The sequence below is a fragment of the Erythranthe guttata genome, chromosome 9 (assembly GCF_056151865.1).
Source record: "Erythranthe guttata isolate IM_541 chromosome 9, IM_541, whole genome shotgun sequence".
In the NCBI taxonomy this organism is placed as follows: domain Eukaryota; kingdom Viridiplantae; phylum Streptophyta; class Magnoliopsida; order Lamiales; family Phrymaceae; genus Erythranthe; species Erythranthe guttata.
This window is the reverse complement of record NC_142541.1, coordinates 412,899-433,441: the sequence shown is the minus strand read 5'-3', so window position 1 is coordinate 433,441 and position 20,543 is coordinate 412,899. Positions and strand designations below refer to the sequence as shown.

The 20,543-nt window shown below is 34.1% G+C and overlaps 3 protein-coding genes across 4 annotated transcripts; 2 read left to right on the top strand and 1 right to left on the bottom strand.

Moving 5' to 3' along the window:
- Positions 1–2,758: 2,758 nt before the first annotated feature.
- Positions 2,759–4,945, bottom strand: LOC105975035 (putative pectate lyase 18). Its single transcript, XM_013000201.2, has 4 exons — positions 4,737–4,945; positions 3,892–4,632; positions 3,636–3,774; positions 2,759–3,357 (listed from the first exon to the last, which is right to left on the bottom strand). The coding sequence occupies exons 1-4, from the start codon at positions 4,856–4,858 to the stop codon at positions 3,136–3,138; spliced, it is 1,224 nt and encodes a 407-aa protein (XP_012855655.2). The 5' UTR covers positions 4,859–4,945; the 3' UTR covers positions 2,759–3,135.
- A 5,542-nt stretch (positions 4,946–10,487) lies between these two features.
- Positions 10,488–17,455, top strand: LOC105975021 (methionine-tRNA ligase, putative / methionyl-tRNA synthetase, putative / MetRS). Its single transcript, XM_013000187.2, has 18 exons — positions 10,488–11,493; positions 11,584–11,740; positions 11,906–12,050; positions 12,468–12,621; positions 12,736–12,891; positions 13,028–13,258; positions 13,382–13,525; positions 13,631–13,721; positions 13,843–13,949; positions 14,037–14,151; positions 14,832–14,950; positions 15,039–15,104; positions 15,214–15,342; positions 15,428–15,571; positions 15,685–15,805; positions 16,097–16,338; positions 16,465–16,566; positions 16,949–17,455. Exons 2-18 carry the CDS (start codon positions 11,602–11,604, stop codon positions 17,177–17,179), a joined length of 2,436 nt encoding a protein of 811 aa, XP_012855641.2. The 5' UTR covers positions 10,488–11,493; positions 11,584–11,601; the 3' UTR covers positions 17,180–17,455.
- A 340-nt stretch (positions 17,456–17,795) lies between these two features.
- On the top strand, positions 17,796–20,308 carry LOC105974933 (putative FBD-associated F-box protein At1g61330). Of its 2 annotated transcripts, XM_088823347.1 has the most exons (5): positions 17,796–17,871; positions 18,091–18,145; positions 18,364–19,251; positions 19,357–19,500; positions 19,858–20,308. In XM_088823347.1, exons 3-5 carry the CDS (start codon positions 18,868–18,870, stop codon positions 20,161–20,163), a joined length of 834 nt encoding a protein of 277 aa, XP_088679473.1. In that variant the 5' UTR covers positions 17,796–17,871; positions 18,091–18,145; positions 18,364–18,867; the 3' UTR covers positions 20,164–20,308. The 2 variants fall into 2 exon arrangements, with proteins under 2 accessions (XP_088679473.1, XP_088679474.1); XM_088823348.1 differs by lacking the exon at positions 17,796–17,871 and having other exon boundaries at positions 17,962–18,145.
- The last annotated feature ends 235 nt before the right edge of the window (positions 20,309–20,543 follow it).

Genomic DNA, 20,543 nt, shown 5'->3' with positions numbered 1-20,543 from the left:
AATAAAACAAAGATATGTTACATACTTTTTATGGGAAAAATAAAATCGAATACGAACAGAAATCATAGCAGAAGTTCCAAAGAAATTTGAAAAATAATAATTGGGTAGAGTTGATTTTTCCTGTTATTTTTGCAAACGTCCCTAATTTTTATAATTTATTGTTTAGATTAAATTATAATTATAACCAACTTTCACTTTATATATGTGATGTGGTTTAATTCCACGTCACATCTTGCAATCCATCGTATTCTTGATTCTCCGCGTGGACAGTATTTGCATCACAAAACGTCATTAGAGAGCCGGAGTTTGGTCCTGACGAAAATCTTCCGACGCTCAACTAAGCTCGGTATGATAGAAATGTTCAGAAAATTCAAGAGAGTGCTCGGGAACTACGAACTGCATACCTCTTAAGACTTACCATGAGCCGATTTGGACCTGACTATTTAGATTGTGGTCAACTTGAGCTTGTATTATTATCGTGAGTCAACTTGAGTTTAATTTGTGTGTACCTCTATAAGTTTGTCGATGTGAGCCTTTGAACGTGGGTCCGTAAAATATATATATATATATATATATATATATATATATATATATATATATATATATATATATATATATATATATATATATATATATAAACTCCACATTAAAGTTGTTATGAAAAAACAAATTATTAATTTCTGTTTTTTCTTTAAATCCGGGCCATGTTTTGGGGTGAGATAATTACAAATTATTTTTTGGTGATCCAATATCAAGATGGGCTTAAATTCAAACTGACAAATATTGGGCTTTCTGAAAATCTCAATTTGGAACTTAACAAAACATATAAACTTTTCGATTATTTTATCCAAGTTCAAACAAAATTAAGTAATAAGACTTAAATAACTACCAAAGTGATGGTGGCCGAACTTAGGAGTGTAAATTAGCCGAGCCGGCTCGACAAGATCTCAAACTTGAACTCGAATTTTTCGAGCTCGAGTTTCTGACGAGTCGAGCCCGAGTTGATTTTTAGTTGTTCGTGAGTTTGAGAGCCGGTTTGCGAGCTTTTAGTTGTTCGTGAGCTCGTGAACTCGTCAAAATGGATGCGGGTTCGAGTTCGAGCTCGCTAAAACAGTCATGTTCGGCTCATTTAGACCCCTAGTCGAACCTGGAGAATAGGAAAATTTAAAAAAAAGATGATAATCTTTGATAAACGACTAGTTGCTTGTAATGTAGGTTTTCGACCGACAACCAGCCGGGTCGGTCCGACTCATCCCGAATCGACTGAATTAAATTAATTTTTTTATGGACACACAAATCTTAACTCTCTCTCAGCTCAGCTTGATGATTCTATATTATAGTAAGATTCATATTGTTGGTCTTTTTAGTGTTGCACGTGAATCGAAAATGATGGGAGCATGTCTTAAGGCCAATTATTCGAATCAACAACCACTCATTTTTGTCACCCAATTTGGTCTATTTTTAGCCAACTTCTTTTCCACCATCCCACATGGGTTGAATCATTTCATATTGGTCCATTTATTTAGCAAACAAAAGAAAATTAAATAAATTTGTTTTTTAAACATTAATCTCCAATACTTGAGTGGTGTCTGCAAAAACGTATTTTTAAAAACATAAATTAGTCATTATGAATAAAAAAAAGTTTAGAATTTATTTCTAAAAGTTTTTGCAAATAACACCTAATAACACTCATTGCCCCGTCATTATGAAATTGTTCGATGTCTTATTCGAGAAAATGAAAATTAAATTTCATATCTAACAATGGTCCTTACACGAAGAAATAATCGATGGCCGATGAATATTAAGTGAGTCAATTGAAGACGAAGACTCCTAATGAAAAATGAGAAATTTTGTCAAAAGTTGCAGTTGTAACTAATTATAGCCCCATTGAAAGAATAACTAAAGCCTATAGCATGTGCATTTCCTCCTTTTTGTCCCTTAAAAAAAATCAAACTTTGCATTAATTGATTAAATTTCAAATTTCTCAAAAAAAAAAAAAAATTAAATTTCAAAAAGATAGGTCCCGCCATTAATAGCGCCAAATATATTAGAGCATCCAAATTACATTTTGGGCAAAAAAAACAGAGTTTATCTCCAATTAAGAATAATAATAATTAAGTCCAAATATAGTAGAATATTGATAAATGAATACTAGATAAATTAATAACATGACTTAAATAAAATAAAAAAATTCACGGTCCCGACTCAGCGAAAACATATTAAATTACCAGCTCGATAATTTAATATTCCGCTAAATTAATAGAGTTTTATTAGTCCAAACTGTATTAATTTATAGAGGCTTAACTGCAATCTATACTACTACATCAAGGTGATTGCTTAATCTGATTTCCAATTTTTTCTGATATTTTTCTGAAACAAAATCGAAACTATTTTTTCACTTCTAAAAGAATAATTAATTTTTTTACCGCCAAATAATATTGATTTTGATTTGATCATCTTATTTTCTTTGCAGCAGAAGAATCTTATCATAAGTCTTTTTAAATGTAAAATCAGAACATATAACTCCAAATGATCAAATATTCTTGGGCTGCTCCATATAATTATCAATTATTTATTCATTATAAATATTTAAATTACTGTTTATTGCATTTGTTTGGTAATTTCTTGAACCTTTAAATTTGTCTTCTCTGGATCCCCTCTTCTATTTTGTTCATTTGTTTGTTTTGTGTGTGTGTGCGAGAGAGAGAGAGAGAGAGAGAGAGAGAGATGATTTATATATAATATATATATAATATAATTAAAAAGAACTTAATTTACTATTATAAATTATAATCAACACTGCAGCATTTGCTTTCTCGTAAACCAATTACAAAAGTCCAACATTGCTCCCAATGGTTCAGGATTAGCAAGGCCGAGGTTGTACTCTGACAATATATAGTCAAAAAAGTAACAAAAGTTCAAAAATAAAAATAAAAATAAAAATAAAAAAATGGTGGAAAAAAATACCCACCAAGAAAAATTAAAAAAGAAACCCTAGTGCCCCATAAAATATTTATGTGGTCCTTGCAATAATTTTTTTCTTTCTAACTACTAGCAAAGCACATTCCCATGTTTGAACTTTATAATTTCCAACAACAAGGCCTCGTCGTCGCAAGGGTATAACGGTAATTTCGATCAACAACGGGAGCCCTTTCGGCAATTCAGGGCGCCAGAGCCGGAGGTGATCGAGCTAATTAGGGTTGAGGGCCTAGCACCGAGGCTCGACGCCTTAGCGTAGCTCGATGAAGAACGGGCTCCCGAAGGGGTAAAATAGGCACCGTTCAACATTAGGTCACCTTCCGATCTCCAATTCCAATTCTTCCATTCACTTTCGGGTGCATCTTCGTATTTCGTCACCTGCACCGTAATTCGAATTTAATTTTGATCATTAATTAATGTTATTAAATATGAACAATTCTTTTTAGTTAGGGAAAATTAAAGTTGGTTGTCTACTTCACAAAAGTCTTGATTGGGGGTGGTGGAAAAGTTAAATTAAAGTTGCTATATGTAATAATTTCCAACTACTCATAACTAATAATTCATTAAATTACATATACTATAATATTTAATTTTACTTTTTTGTTGGAGAAATATATTTATAGTAATTAAATGAAACATAATAAATTCAGCCTCACCTCTTTGCTGAATCTATCATCTGGTGCAAGAAATCTGTTGCCTTGGCTATTAATGGTGGGCTCCGCACTCCCACCAATTGCATACATCTCCCAATGGGTGTAGTCATTGTTCACCACATGGAAATATCCATGTCTACATCTACATGTTCACATACATAATAAATATAAGTAAAAATCGGACGGATCATATCGAAATTAATCTTATATGTGAATAAGTAACAAATCGGAACGAAATTTTGATTTAATGTTTTTTTACCTCGGCATTCTTTGGACAAGTCCTTCACCAAAGTGATTGAATGCGATAGTAACTTGCATGCCCTTATCTTGTGTGTACGAGTCGCTATGCCCTAAGAGCATGACCTTATCGTGGTGAGTCATGTAGTTATTCGAAATGGTAATGGCGGTCGACCCATGAATTGCGTCGATCAATCCGTCTTTGCAATTCGACAGCGACACGTGGTCCACCCACACGTGGCTCCCGCCGAAGATGGACACACCGTCACCGTCCGATATGGTCCTCCACCCGTAGTGCCGTGGGGAGTCGCGCACCATAGCATTCCCACCTTGCTTACAATCATGTACATGAATCCCATGTATGATGATATTCGTCACGTATTGTATCGTAATGCAAGGTCCGTTAGCAATGTGTACACTCGCGCCCCTACCGTCGATGGTCTTGAACGAGTTCATTATCAACTCCTCTTTCAATTGGATGACCATGTCGCGCGCGAATATGATCCACAACGGCTCCTCTTGGATGACACCCCAACGGAGTGTTCCGGGCTTAGGGTTGACCGGGTCATCGTTGCCCGATTCGGTCACCACGTAAATTTTACCGTCTCTACCCCCGACGGCGTTTTTACCGAACCCGATCGCGCAGTCTGCGAGCTTCTGACGGTTCTTCTCCCAGTTGGGGTCGCACCGCCAGCAGTCGTCGATCGGGTTGCCCGTGTTGCAAGACAGGAATCCCAATCTCCTCCTCGACTCATTCAATTTCCTGCATTAAACAAACAAAACAAAAATGTGACACATTGCTACTTAATTATGCTTAATTTAACTAAGAAAGAAAACTAAATATGAACTTTATTAAAAAAAATTTACCTATGAACTTCATGTACTACTAATTCAGGGTCATTTAGAGTTGGAGAGAAGGCAATGAGGGAAGGGAGTAAGAGAGAGAAAATGAAGAGAGAGAGTGGGATTGAAGAAGAAGGGAATGCCATTGCCAATTTGTGATGAGAAAAGAGTGGGAATGGGAATGGGGTTTATAAAGGGAATCAAAAGCCGGACAAGAAGGCGTGATTTAACTAAACATGTAGGCCCCACTGCATTGGGGGCTCATTCGTGATTTACTGGTATTACGGAAAAACCACCCCCCACCCCCACCCCCACCCCCACCCCCACCCCCACCCAACCACCTATGTTAGTTTGGCAGTTATGGTGGTCCAGTGTCACCACTATTGGATAATAAATTTGGTTGCAATTAAATATTTTTTATTTAGGGCAAATTGCACTTTGTCCCCTAAAAAAATGTCATTTTTGCACTCACCCCCCTCAAAATACAAAAACTAGACTGTCCTCCTTTGAAATATACAACTCGGTGCAGTTTGCCACAAATGTGAATTTTCGGTTCAATTCTTGTTGGATTAAGGGTGTATAAGTTATTTTACTTCTCCCACTTCGTTACTAAGGGTGTATAAGTCATTTTCCCTTTTCACTACTTGGTAACTAATAAGGGTTCCAAAATTTAACAAAGCTCACTTCCCAGCTTTGGTATGATGGCGATATTCAGAATAAATGATAAATGACCAGGAAAAAAGATCGACTGATAAGAGTTACCCCTAATTTGTCGCGACTCTAATTCCCTTTTATCATAACGAATGGACAAATTTGTTACCTTTGAGTAATCGTTCGAAAGATCGATGTAGAACACGTGGTTATTGGTTGTCGATTCAATTGATTAGGTTTTTATGGGTGATTCAATTTGGGGGAGAAAAGAGAGCCCTAACAGTAATATGGATTGGAAAATGGTCGAATGACATTTATAGCCTTGAACCCTTCCCAATTACCCAGACCGGAGAGAATTCGACTGAAAATACACATTTGGGGCAAAGTGCACTGAGTTGTATATTTTAAAGGGGATAGTCTAGTTTTTGTATTTTGAGGGGGAAAGTGCAAAAAAAATTACTTTCTTGAGGGGGCAAACTGCAAATTTCCCTTTTATTTATGTGTTTTATTTAAATTTACTAGATACGTTTATGATTCTTGCAAAAGTTGATATGTACGTTTTGTTTGAATGTTTGGTGTGTTATTTACATAGAGATATACGATATGACATATGAATTTAAAATAAAGAAACTTATATATTTTTTTATTTTAAATGAAATATATATTTTCAATTAAAGGAATTTATATTGCAACCTTGAAAAATCATTATTTGTCTCGATTAAAATATATGCATGCATACTTATTTTATAATAAAAAAAATTAATATTTATGTTGCTTTATAAATCGCAGATTTCTGAAAAAACACACTACCTACCGCATGCAGATAAGCACTCAAGAAATGATGGCTTTATTACCAAGTGATCTTGGAATTGAAGCCTGTAACTTAGTAGTTAATTCCATCATTTTTTAAAGCCGAAATTGAGATAACTATAATAATTAATAATCACAGATTTTTTAAATTTTTTTTAAATTTGAAATTGAGATCAATATAATAATATAAATCATGTCTTTTTCTTTTTTGAAAGGTTAAGTTAGCAAGTTTAAGGTGAGACTAACTTGTGTTTTATAAACTTAGTATTTGTTGGCGGATGCAAAAATTCGAGATACGATGGGCTTAACATTTACAGGAGTTCGTGAGCAGCGCGCCTGATTTTTTATTTGATTCATTCGCATAATATAGCATATAATAACTATAAATTTATAAACTTTAATTAACATAACAATTTTTTTTGGTGGGTGTGCTAATCTAAATTATTTGGATGGGCTAAATTAAATTATTTGAGTGGGCTAATTCTATAATTTTTGGGAATTCACATTGGGTTTGGAGCCCACCCTTGCCAAATGGTGGCTCCGTCAAAATACTTGTATATATATAAAGTTCGCCAGCCGACTCATGAGCTTATGAACAACTAAAGAGAGTCAAGCTCGAGCTTGAGTTCGAGCTTTTATCGAGCCGGCTCAACTTATTTATACTCTAGACGTGACAAGTGAATTTTTGGACTTAGTACTCGTATGTATGTGTTGATTTTTTAGTTCTTTTTCCTAATAGTAATTAATTTTTAGTGGCGATTTGAAATCTCACCTACAATTAAACTGATGTTGAAAGAAATCTTGTAGGCTTATACTCCATTTGTGCAAACACTACACAAATATAGTTTATATATAGGCATCATGCATATATATATAAATTTTAAATATAGTACTAACCATTAAAAAGTTTTAAAATTTATTTTTTATTTGAGATAAAAATAAATTTTTAATATGGACTATAGAATTTTTCACAATATAATATAATAATTATAGTGGATCATCAATATTCGATTATGGTTTTGAAAGTGAAAAAATGCATTAGTTTTAAACTATGTATTACGAAAACTTCAACTCAACGTATCTACGTATCGGACACATTTCGTGTCCGAAACTCGATAACACCTGTCAGACGACACTTTATGGGACATTTCGCAATTTCTGAAAAAATAGAAAAATATTTGAAATAGAGATAAAATCATAAAATCATACAAGTTGACAACTTTCCAAATTTCTTGTGAAACATTACTACTTTTGGGTGATAATATATATCACGCATGTATGAGTGCACTAATAATAAACGTCACACGTCTCACATGCAAAAATGAATTATTTTTACAGCAAATTGATTACTTTTAAATAATATATTTTTTTTTACAGCAAATTGATTACTTTTAAATAATAAATATAAATTAAAATACCCAATTGAAATAATAAAAGTTTACAACTACAAATTTCGCACCTTACACCCCCGAACCTATCTTATTTATGATGGCAATATTGCAATTAAAACCATTATAAATTTCGAACCACCAATCAACTAATTTACTTTTCTTTTTTGGAACATAATTTTGGTTTCATTTACTATATGATCCACCGACAGAATTTGGTTGTGGGATGACATCTTCTTTAAACTTTGTTATTTATTTAATGTAATTATTAGTAAATAAATATATTAAAAAATAGTAATTGACAAGCATGTTTTTGTTTTCTTCTTTGATTCTCAAAATCTTTCTTTTTTAACATAATCTTTTGCAACTATTGCAGCATGATCGTTACGTTTAATTTGCGGCTTTCTCTTGTTTTAGAAATTACTTTTAAACTCATTTTTTTTATGTCTATATATATATATATATATATATATATATATAATAAATTTGATAGCATATTATTAGAATAGATGTATACACAATTATTATTAATTTATTACACAATATACGTATGAGTATATATAATTAACCATATCTCAAATTGACTTAGAACACCCGACATTTAAAAAAGGCAAAGTCAAACCCATGATTTGGTAGATAATTCAACTCTTGCATTTCAACTCAATCAACAAAAAAAAAATAATAATAAAAAAAAAAAATAATAATAATAATAATAATAATAATAATAATAATAATAATAATAATAATAATAATAATAATAATAATAATAATAATAATAATTATTATTATTATTATTATTATTATTATTATTATTATTATTATTATTATTATTATTAAATTTTGTTAGGGATTTACTATTATTGTGTTTGACTTCAAATGTGATTTCGATCGTTTTCTAGTTTAATTTGGCAAAATTCAGAACACGACAATTGTTGTCCTGCTATTTAGCTTTCTAATCCAATTTGAATCAACTCAATTGGATGTTGGATGATAAAGTTATGGATGAAGCAGTTTCATTTTGAATTTTACATTACTCAAAAAATTAAAGTTGTAAGCAATGTTCATTAATTCATGAATATCGTTCTCATCCGATATTCAATCTTAGCGATTCAAGTTGGATTAGAAAAACTAACTCAAAAAACTACAAATCTTGTGTTATGAGTTTTCCCAAATTTAGACAAAAAATTGTCAAAATCATGTTTGAAGTCAAAACGGTATTATTAAAAGTGAAACGCCATATATTCATCATGTTCCTTACAAGTAATTTAATTTAGGGCAAATTACAGCCACCCCTGAGTTATGGTCAAATTACGAAAAATCCCTCTTATTTGGGTAATTACATTCTCCCCCTCAATTATATATTTTCTTACGAAAAAATTGCTCCAAAGGTAAATTTAAGGATGTTAAATCGGTAAAAACGAACCGCAATTTCGGTAAACATTTCATACCGTTTACCGAACTGAATATACGATTTGGTTCGATAAATAACCGAATTACATAGTTTTTATATAAAAATATTTAAAAGCAGGTGAGTGGCTGTAATTACTCAAACAATAGAATTTATTTTTGTAATTTGGTCATACCTCATGGGTGACCGTAATTTGTCCTTATATATAATATAATATAATTTAAGATTAATTTTTAATTATGTTTTATTTAATTTGAAGATGTGACTAATTGATTAATAAATGATGACGATGAGGCAATTTAGGACCCAAATTTTGGCAACGACAGCAGGCAGCAGCACATGTTTTGGCTCCAAAAATCAAACTTCATAACTTTCAAAGTCGCTCTACTTTCCCATTCAATTTTTTTTTTTTTTTTTTTTTTTCAAATTTATAAAATTAAATTGCAATAATATTAATTTCTTTAGCCCGCAAACATCGCCGCAACAAATGACATTCAATCTACCAAAAAAGCATCACATCTTGTTGCGCCACGTGTACCCTCGATGATACCGACACGTGGCCCTAAGAGACTACTAGTGCCAACTTATTCCTTTTGAAAGCTACTTTAGCACATGGAGATTTTGCTCCCACTATTTGTCTTAGCCAATTTGAACCAATGGGTAGCCTTTCATCAAGGGTAGATGACAAGTGGATTTAAATAAGTTTTTATATTTTTTTTCTTCCTAAATATTGAAATTAAATAATATTTTCATATTTATCGGTTATAATTAGTATTTATGTCACATAATATAAGGTATGATGTGTGGTTATAAAATCTTTCATAAGATTAGCTTTTTAGAATATCATTGCATGACAGTCTTAAAATCTCGACTCGTAACTAGAAAGTTGTTTCTGGCTGCACCATCTGTTACATAACTCGAACTTCGAACGGCCAACTTATCACTTATAAGAGACGATGCGTCTGTATATGGTAGATTTGATCGCTATAAATATTATAAATATTATATATATTTTCCATTACAAATGTTTCATCTAATATGTGGTTTTTTCTTCATCCCTACTAATTTCCTAATTTTTTCAATTTTTTTATTAATTATAGTCTCTCTCTCTCTCTCTCTCTCTCTCTCTCTCTCTCTCTCTCTCTCTCTCTCTCTCTCTCTCTCTCTCTCACACACACACACACACACACACACAAACAAAATTATTGCTCCCACAATGAATGTGAAGGAGTATATGAGTTAAAAAAGTACTTAGCCACGAGCCCTATGTTTAGTAGAGAGTTGCTTTCTTTCTTGAAATGAATAGTGCCTAATTGGATTGTGACCTAGAAACCTCTTCATCCACTTAATCAAAATTATATCCATAATGCATGTGCTATGCCTTTTTTATTTATTTATTTTTTAATTTTTATTTTAATTTAGGTCAATTTTTTGAGCCCATCTGCACATGCATGGGTAACGTATACTCACATCAATTCCCCATTATATATATCCAATTTTCTTTGTATCCAATTAATTACACTCTTTTCCCCCAAAAAATTAAAAAACAATTACAAATTCCCCTGATTTTTGTGCATAATTTAGTGGGATGAGGTCAATTTTGTTACCCATGAATTCATCATATTGATAAGATTTTGCCTCAATCAATGGAGCCAAAAGAAAAATTGGTCTTCCTTGTTCACTTCTATAGTTCTATTTACATCAAGATTCTAAAAAACGTCAAGTTCGAGACGGTTATGGACTGTCACACGATAACTCAGTGCACGGTGATTAATTGAATATATACTTGAAATAAACTGATTTTCAGATTCAGTGTAATATATTTTCGAATATTATTTATAAATATTCAAAACATACATATAAAAAATTACTTAAACATGATTCTACCTGCAGCCGAGCGCCGCCTCAGTCTGTAACAGCCGTCGGCCGAGTGTGGTTTGTTTTAAGCTTTCTTGGATTTTTAATTCATAGTAAATGGATTGAGATTGGCCCAATAATAATGGGCTTAGCCCATCAAAATTGTTTTATATCCCGCATTAATCTCTTAAAAATATAATTAAATTAAATCAAAGTTTGAAATTCAGCAATTACACTTGTGCGATCCAAGGAAAACATTTAATTTTAATAGATAATTAAATTAAATTACGTCCAAATGCATTTAAATAATTTTATAATTAACTTGTTCCCATGCAATTTTGAAGGAAATATTTTCTTAAATACAAATATAAATAACTTAATCCGGATCCAATTTTAATCTCTTATAAGCCCAATAGCCTAATCCTGATCCAATTTTAATCTCTTATAAATCCCAATAACCTAATCCGGATCCAATTTTAATTTTATAAAGGCCAATAACCTAATCCGGATCCAATTTTAATGTTACAAAGCCCAATAACCTAATTCTGATCCAATTTTAATCTCGTACAAAAAAGCCCACAAAATTCAGCCTACCCCAATTTTATCTCTCTTACGTAAACAAGGGCAACCTTAGTGTATTTTGCTGTATCATCTATTCCGATTCGAGGTTTTCTCATTTCTGTGTTCGTTTGTAGATTTTTTTGAGTTTCTGTAGATTCTCAGAGTTTGAGAATTTTGTGTTTAATTTCTGCCAAAGTAATTTGGATATTTGGAGATGGGCGATTGCAGCGCCGCCGCGGCCGCCGCCGCCGCCACCTCAGCTAAGCTTCCGATTCCAGGGAAGCGGAACATCCTCATCACGAGCGCCTTGCCATACGTCAACAACATTCCTCATCTCGGAAACATCATCGGATGTAAATTCCTCCTCCTCCTTCTCCTCCATATGTTTATGAATTAATTTTGATTTGCATGTTTAGGACTGAGGGCAAATTGTGTGTATTATCGCTAGCGTAATTGGTAGTGTGTGCAATTCATTTGCGTTTTATGTGTGTGATGTAGGTTTGATTTGTTTTGAATAGGTGTGCTGAGTGCTGATGTATTCGCGAGGTACTGCCGGCTGAGAGGGTATAACGCTATCTATATATGCGGAACGGATGAATACGGAACCGCCACCGAGACTAAGGCACTCGAGGAAGGGTGCTCTCCTAAGGAAATTTGCGACAAGTAATTTGCTTCCTTTTTGTAAATGTATCAGCACTTGTATTTCCTCTAAGTTTTGATTCGGTTAAATGTATTTAGTCGTTAGCACTATGGGTTCGTTTTCATGGAATTTTTATTTTGTATTTTTTGGATATGAAAATCGTTTTTGAACTTGTATGGGCACTTCTGCTAGACGCACTTATATTTTCTCTAAGTTTCGATTCGGTTAAATATATTTAGTCGTTAGCACTATGGCTTCATTTTTATGGAATTTTTATTCGTATTTTTTGGAAATGAAAATCATTTTTGAACTTGTGTTGGCACTTCTGCTAATGACTGCTTTATCATCTGAAATGAAACCTTATTCAGTTTGACCAAGAATGGAATGTGTTTTAGACCCGTACTGAAATTTTTTTGCTCTTTGATTTTCTTTAATTTCAGGTATCATGCTATTCATAAAGAGGTGTATAAGTGGTTCAATATAAGCTTCGACGAGTTTGGGCGCACCTCAAGTCCGCAGCAGACTGAAGTTTGTCAAGACATTTTTAAGAAGCTATTGGATAATAATTGGCTTTCAGAAAACACAATGCAGCAGGTTCAGTATTATTCCTTCACTAATATTCCATCACTTCAATTAGAGATAAGTTGTGTTTGCCTGCACATCGTTTTGTCATCATTTTGAAGCTTATTAATTAATTACTCTGTGCAGCTCTACTGTGATACGTGTGACAAATTCTTGGCTGATCGGCTTGTGGATGGTAATTGTCCAACACCTGGTTGTAATTATGATTCTGCGCGTGGAGATCAGTGTGAGAAGTGTGGGAAGCTTTTAAATCCCACAGAACTACTGGAACCAAAATGCAAGGTGAGTGCTGTCCGTAGAAATACTGAGAGGGGTGTACGCATAAAAACAAAACCGACCTTTTAACCAGAATATATAGATTCACATTTAGACGAGTTTTAAGGATTGTGTCTAAACTATGGTAATGCTTAACGAACAGTTCTGTCGGAAGACTCCACGCATACGCGATACAAACCACCTGTTTCTTGAACTTCCTTTGCTAAAGGATAAGTTAGAAGAATATATCAGCACCACGTCAGTGGCTGGAGGGTGGAGTCAGAATGCTATTCAAACAACAAACGCTTGGCTTAGAGAAGGGCTTAAACCACGGTGTATCACACGAGATTTGAAATGGGGAGTCCCTGTTCCACATGAGAATTTTAAGGAAAAGGTGAATTTATTTTGTTGCTTGGAATTTGTTATTAAATGGTCATTTGTATATTGATATGCTGATTACTTTTTGTGTGTTGGTTTTCTTTAAAATAATATGTTCTGTTTGCAATTTGATGGTTAGGTGTTTTATGTATGGTTTGATGCACCTATTGGGTATGTCTCGATCACTTCATGCCACACGAAAGAATGGGAGAAGTGGTGGAAGAATCCTGAAGATGTGGAACTGTACCAATTTATGGGCAAGGATAATGTGCCTTTTCATACCGTAAGCACTTGTGTTCATCCTTTCTCGACAAGTTTTATTAATAGCATTGGACCTTTCTATGTGTTCTGATCTTTCTATTTTGTAAATGGTGTATAAATTTTGCAGGTGATGTTCCCGTCCACTCTTCTTGGGACAGGTGAAAGCTGGACTTTGATGAAAACAATCAGTGTTACAGAGTACTTGAACTATGAATCAGGTTATATATGCAGTAGCACAGATATTAATTATTAATTCCTTGAAACTGTGAGACACCTCTCTTTCGTACTTCTGAATTGATTTTCCCTAATCGAAATGTTTCCATGGTTCTGATTTTTTAGGGAAATTCTCCAAGACTAAGGGTGTAGGAGTGTTCGGAAATGACGCGAAAGACACAAATATTCCGGTGGAGGTTTGGAGATACTATTTGCTGACAAATAGGCCAGAGGTAAGCTCTTTGTAATGCACTTCCTTTTTATGTTGTAGCCCTTGACTCACTATACCTACTGATTACTTTATTAATTCACTATATTAGGTATCAGACACATTATTCACATGGCCTGATCTGCAAGCAAAGTTGAACAGTGAACTGCTGAGCAATCTAGGAAACTTCATCAACCGAGTCTTGAGTTTCATTGCCAAAGACCCAGGTGAGTATAATTTGTGTTGTAATGGGTTTACTCTTTATGTAATTTTTTTATTCTTAAGTAATTGTTTTAGCACTTCAATTTGTTAAAGCTTGTCTTATTTGGTTTTTGGATTCTACCCGATGTCTTAGCATTCATTTAGTCTTAGGATTCTTCTGGATGAATGACTTCTGTCCAAATCTATATGTGAAAACCAATAACATCCAGCCCGATCTAATTGCGTGTACTATTCTTTTACCCCCAAATTTATTTTCATTGAAAACTACATAAAGAATAAAGTCTGGGCTCTGTGGGAAAAAGGTATGAAGAGCTGAAGCAGCCAAAAAAGTGGGAATCGTCAGGGACGGGTGTTTTGTTTTGCACTTATAAACAGAGTTGTTTTCTGGTTTTTTTTAAATCAAGGAAAAAAAAAATATTTTTGTAAGCATTTAAATATCTATCGATCATCCATCTCAAAAGGTATCTTACAAGTAAGGCATATTTTCTGTAGGAAAAAACACACGAGGGTGCATTTAATCCGTTTAAGGAACATGATTCTAATTGCTTCAGTCTTAGTTTGTTTATTTCCTGGAGGATACACATACAAAAGTTTCTAGTTTACACCTTTTAATTTGTGGGTGGCACCCATTCTTAATGACTTGCAGTGTCAAATAGATCCTTATTGTTTCTCTTTGACAATATAGCTACAGGATATGGTTCCGTCATTCCCGAAGCTGAGTTTGTAGATTCTCATCCATCAACGAAAGCCTTGGGTGATAAAATTGGTAACTATGTTGAGCAGTATGTAGAAGCAATGGAAAAGGTAACCAATGCATAATTATTTTTTTTGTTCTTGGAATACAATGACCCTCGTTCCACCTCGATAACATTCCAAATGGCATTTAATGTAGGTGAAACTAAAGCAAGGTTTGAAGATTGCTATGGCTATATCTGGTGAAGGAAATGCTTATTTGCAAGTACGAATTCCAATTATGCAGACTTGCATCTTCCTACACAGCACTATTTGTTTACTATGCTAAGGTTTATTGAAGATTGAGACTTATTATGTTCAATTCTATGATGTAGGAAAACCAATTCTGGAAACTTTACAGGGAGGACCCACCTTCTTGTGCTGTTGTCATGAAAACTTCAGCTGGATTAGTATATCTTCTCGCATGCCTCTTGGAACCTTTTATGCCATCTTTCTCACTCGAGGTAATTTGAGAGTAGCGAGCGCTTCATTTTGATATCAATGGCATTATGGTTATTGTTATGATTGTTTGTTTTTAATTCCATGTAGGTACTTAAGCAGCTGAACTTGCCAGCCGAAACACAATTTTCACTTTCTGACGACAAAGGTGAGGTCGAAAGAGCTAAAAGACCTTGGGAGATCCTACCTGCTGGTCATAAAATTGGAACTCCAGCACCATTGTTCAGAGAACTGGTATTCTACATTTTTCTATTTGATGTGTTATCAGTTTAAAAACATTCTGGAATCAATCGATCCCGTGTGGTGTTGATTTTCTACTTGTAACGATGCTCTTAATAATTTTGCAGAAAGATGAGGAAGTAGCGTTCTATAGAGAGAAATTTGCTGGAAGTCAAGCTGATCGGAAAGTGAAGGCTGATGCTGCTGCAAAGAAACTGACTGATAAACTTCAGGAAGTAGAAATATCAGGTTCAACGTTTTTCCTCTCTTCCATTAACATATTGTGTGAACAAGTCTTGTGATCTGTAACCTTCGTTGCCATCCCAGATGAGATCATAGGTATTAAAACTGTTATTCTGGAGTTAATAAACATTGTGTTTTCGTTGAAACGGATCTTGTTTTTGTCGTTCTATGTTGTTCTAGTATTGAGTTAGATCTTACTGTGCGCTCTTAGCTTTGCATCAGGCCCTTCAACGGCTTTGCATCTGCTGAATTTGTTAAATATTTTGCTCACCTCACTGTATGTTTGTTATTTTAAAGATGGTAAGAAGGTGAAGAAGGAGAAGGCAAAAAAATCTGCCGAGACAAAGACGAAGGTTTCAGCTCCAGCTGAAGCTGAAATATCTATTAGTCGACTAGATATTCGAGTCGGTCTAATTACAAAGGCTCAGAAACATCCAGATGCTGATTCTTTATACGTCGAGGAGATTGATGTCGGTGAAGCACAGCCTCGCACAGTTGTCAGTGGCCTGGTCAAGTATATACCCCTCGAAGAGATGCAGGTTTTCGCCTCAACTTTTTTGCAGATTTATTTATGCATTTTTTATTAATATATACTGCTGCAACTGATTACACAAAATACCTCAGATATTGCACTAAACGCTCGACAATTTTTTTCTCTGTATTAGAATCGGAAAGTGTGTGTGCTCTGTAATCTGAAGCCAGCAGCAATGAGGGGCATCAAGTCTCAAGCAATGGTCCTTGCAGCTTCTAACAACGATCACACTAAGGTAAGCAACTATGTTGTCGGTCTCTACACTTATTGGCAAAACCCCCCATGATTCAATTTTTTTTAGCACAAAAACCCCTAAACACGGGTACAAACTGCTAAAAAAAATTAAATCATAGGGGGATCTTTCTAATAGCACAACATGGGGTAGTTTCTTTAACAATTTGATATAACACAGGAGTACTAATTGCAGTAAACTCGTGAAAAAAGTCCGACATTGTTTTTTTTTTCCTTCATAAAATCTAAAGCAACTTCTCGACACGATTTTCTCAAACAAACTTCTATTTGATCACACTGATAATTTATATTGCGTATTATCATGGTGGGATAAAGGCGTGAAAGGATGAAATTAAATTGTTTAATAATGGATTTTAATTTGCTAGGTCGAGTTGGTCGAACCTCCACAAGGAGCTGTGGTGGGTGAAAGAGTGACATTCCAAGGGTTTGAGGGATTGCCTGACGATGTTCTGAACCCGAAAAAGAAGGTTTGGGAAACACTTCAGGTCGACTTGCTTACCGATAAGGAGTTAGTGGCCTGCTACAAAGATTTGCCGTTTACAACCTCAGCTGGTGTCTGTAAGGTTTCTTCGATTAGTGAAGGCACAATCAGATAGATTATTAAATCTTCTAATTTTACTCCACTAATGCTCGATATTCTGAATTGCGCGAAGAAAGATAGTCTATTGTTATAATTTGGAAGCCCGATTAAACTTTTTTCGTCTTTCTTTTGTTATAGAAAAGCCTGATTGAACTTTGTAATTGTTAGACGGAGAATTCAACACAGTTGAGAATTATGTTGTGTGTGTGTGTTGATGTATCTTCATTGTTGGATTTAATGTGATTTGGATTGAATGATTTGAAATCAATAATAACAAATCCAAAATTTAATATATATTTTTTTTTAGCAATAAATCAATTTTCTTTGAAGGAAATATATTTTTCAAATACAAATATACTAGCAATTCTCCCGCGCTGCAAAAATGAATAAACTTTAAATATATGATAATCAAATTATATCAAAAAAAATAATAGAACAATATTAAAATAATTAATTGTGAAATTTAAATTACCAAAATATTATATAAAAAAACAAGTTAAATAAATAAAAAAACTCAAAAATAAATAAATTAAACAATGTTAAAATAATTAATTGTGAAATTTAAATTACCAATATAATATAAAAAAAGAACAATTTAAATAAAAAAAAATAAAAAAATCAACATCGGTGTACTTTCATATCCAAATTTATTCATTCTTCTCTTCAAAAACACGCCGCCGTGGCTCCCGACCCACCGCCGCAGCACAGGTATGTAAACTACGTCGTCGTATTGCTTCTCCAATAAACCAACCGCTGCTAAATTTTGCTTGATTATCGACTGATTACGCACATACGGATGCTAGAATTGTTTTTCTATGTGTTTGTTGCCACTCCGCACTAAAGAGTTAATCTGAATTTCTGATGTTTCTGTTCTACCAATCAGAATCTAACCTAGTTTTTTCTGCTTCCAAAATTCCGACATCGTAGTGTATAATAATGGCGAAGAGGTGGAGATCTTCCTGTTCAGAAAAAAGGCAACAAGGTTAAATTCTTATTCTGATTTTCGTAGTTTTCGGTTTCGGTTTCGGTTTCGGTTTTGGTTTTGGTTTCGAATTAGATTTCCTTTTGTGGCATGTGTTATTTGATCAGAGTTGTCATCAAATATAAGTGATAATTGATTGTGTGGCTTAGCATATAAAAAGGCAATGTAAATGATAATTATTATCTCGTAAACGATGTTAAGTTTCGTTTTATTTCCAGGGACTCAATAAACATAGTTCAATCGATCGAATCGGTGCGCTTCCAGATGATTTATTGGTGAATATACTGTCCTTGTTGACCTTTAAGGAAGCAATTGCCACTAGTGTACTTTCTTCTCGATGGAGATACTTATGGACGTTCGTACCTAAACTAGATTTCGATGGTGGAGAATCGCTATTGAAGGTGTCGTCGAAAGGGTATAGAAAGTCATTACTCAATAAGGAAAGATCGGCATATGTCGAATGGGTCGATCACGTTCTAGCACTGCATAACAACTCCACTGTCGAGGAATTCAGGGTGTTCTTTGATTTAGATAAATCTTACAAAGATTCCATCGGAAAATGGATTCGATATGCTTTAGCTAGGAAGATTCAGAGGCTTGAGTTGAACTTAACAGACGAGTTTTACGGGCGGCGCGGATATGATAAGTATTATGATTTTCCGTACAAACTTCTTAAACGCGTGGAAAATCCAATCGCTATCGATTGCCTGAAAAGTATTTGTATGAATTGTGTGAATGTGAGCGGTGAAGCTTTGGAGTTCTTCTTATGCAACTGCCCTCTCCTCGAGAACTTGTCGGTTTCTGAATCGGGACAACTTTCCAGCCTACGTATTATCTCCGGCTCGTCTCGTTCGTTGAAAAGCTTGGAAATAAGCTTGTGTCACAATTTGGAGCTGGTCGAGATTCGTGATTCGAATCTTGTTTGTTTCAAGTACGAAGGGCCAAGGATAAATTTTCTTCTCGAGAATGTTCCTCACCTCGTCGAGATGTTTATTGGAGGTATAATTACCAAGCATATGGAAGATGTCGTTTCCCTGATTTCTAGTCATCAAACGCGGTTGGAGATACTTACAATCGATTTTCTAAAGAATCAGGTTTATTGGGAAGTAAGTTTAAGATGCTCTTTGACTTTAATTTATTCAGCCTCATAACTCCGACGATGGCATTTCTTGATATTCTCTTTCTTTTTTCGTTCACTTTTTACCCATTAGGAAACTGAAATGTTCCGTTCGGCTGTGAAAATGAGGAATCTTAAGAAATTTGTTGTGAAAGTTGATGCATATAAAGACTGTTCTCTCCTACCGCTAACGAATTTGATACGTTCATCCCCTTGCTTGCGAAGATTTGTACTAGAGGTAATCTATCGATTACTTTTCGATTCATATATGTTTTAGAGTTGTGTTATCTGTTATCTCTCTTGATCGATCAGTCTGATGGAATTGAGATACCTCTATCGAAGCTAAAAGGCGAGGCCACCTAATGGGGTCTACTTAAAATTGTTGGATAATTTTGTCGAAAACTGAATTTTCTTGCATGTTTGCTATATATGCCTGCTTTTTGGTTTTATATCTTTTCGATCTTGTTCTCTTACAGACAAGACGGTTTCTATGAAATATTTTTTTATTTTTCTTTAATGTAATTTGAACACTTGAGCGATATATTATCCTAATTTTGCAAAGACGGAATTCTTGAATTGTGCTTCTTGTTTGTAGACTAATTGGTGGGCACCGGAGGTTGTCGAGAGGAAGGTCGAAAAGGTTACGAAAAGTAAATATGTTAACCTTAAGGAGATAGAGTTTGTTGGATATAATGGTCGTATTAGCGATCTCGAAATGATTATGCATTTCTTGGAGAATACTGTTTCGCTCGAGAAAATTGTGGTCGATACGCACAATGTTATTCGTCCCTCTTTATTGTTTAAGGAAGAGGTCGAGGCGAAGGAAAAGTATCTAAGGACTCGTGTTGTAAAGCAACTCAGAAACAAAGTGGCTCCTCCAGTAAATCTCACCATCCTTTAGTTAGCCTACCCGTATTAATTCCCCTTCTTTCTTTCTTTTTTTCCGAATTATTTATATTTATATTTAGGGTAAAGTACAATCATCTCTGAGGTATAATCAAATTAAAAAGAAATAAAAATAAAATAATAACCTCTTGTTTGGATAATTACAACCACCCCTCAACTATAAATTTTCTTATACGTTCACCCTTGCAGTTTCAAAGTTAGTGGAATCGTCGAGATTATATGAAATATTATCACTTTTGCACCCGGTTTATCCTATCCGAACTCCACATTTTGAAGCAAGATGATCATAATGTGTTTTTTGGCTTGTATATATCAGATTGTGGTGCATCAGAAACCGTATTTTTACACAAAACGAGTACAAATTAGAGCACATTC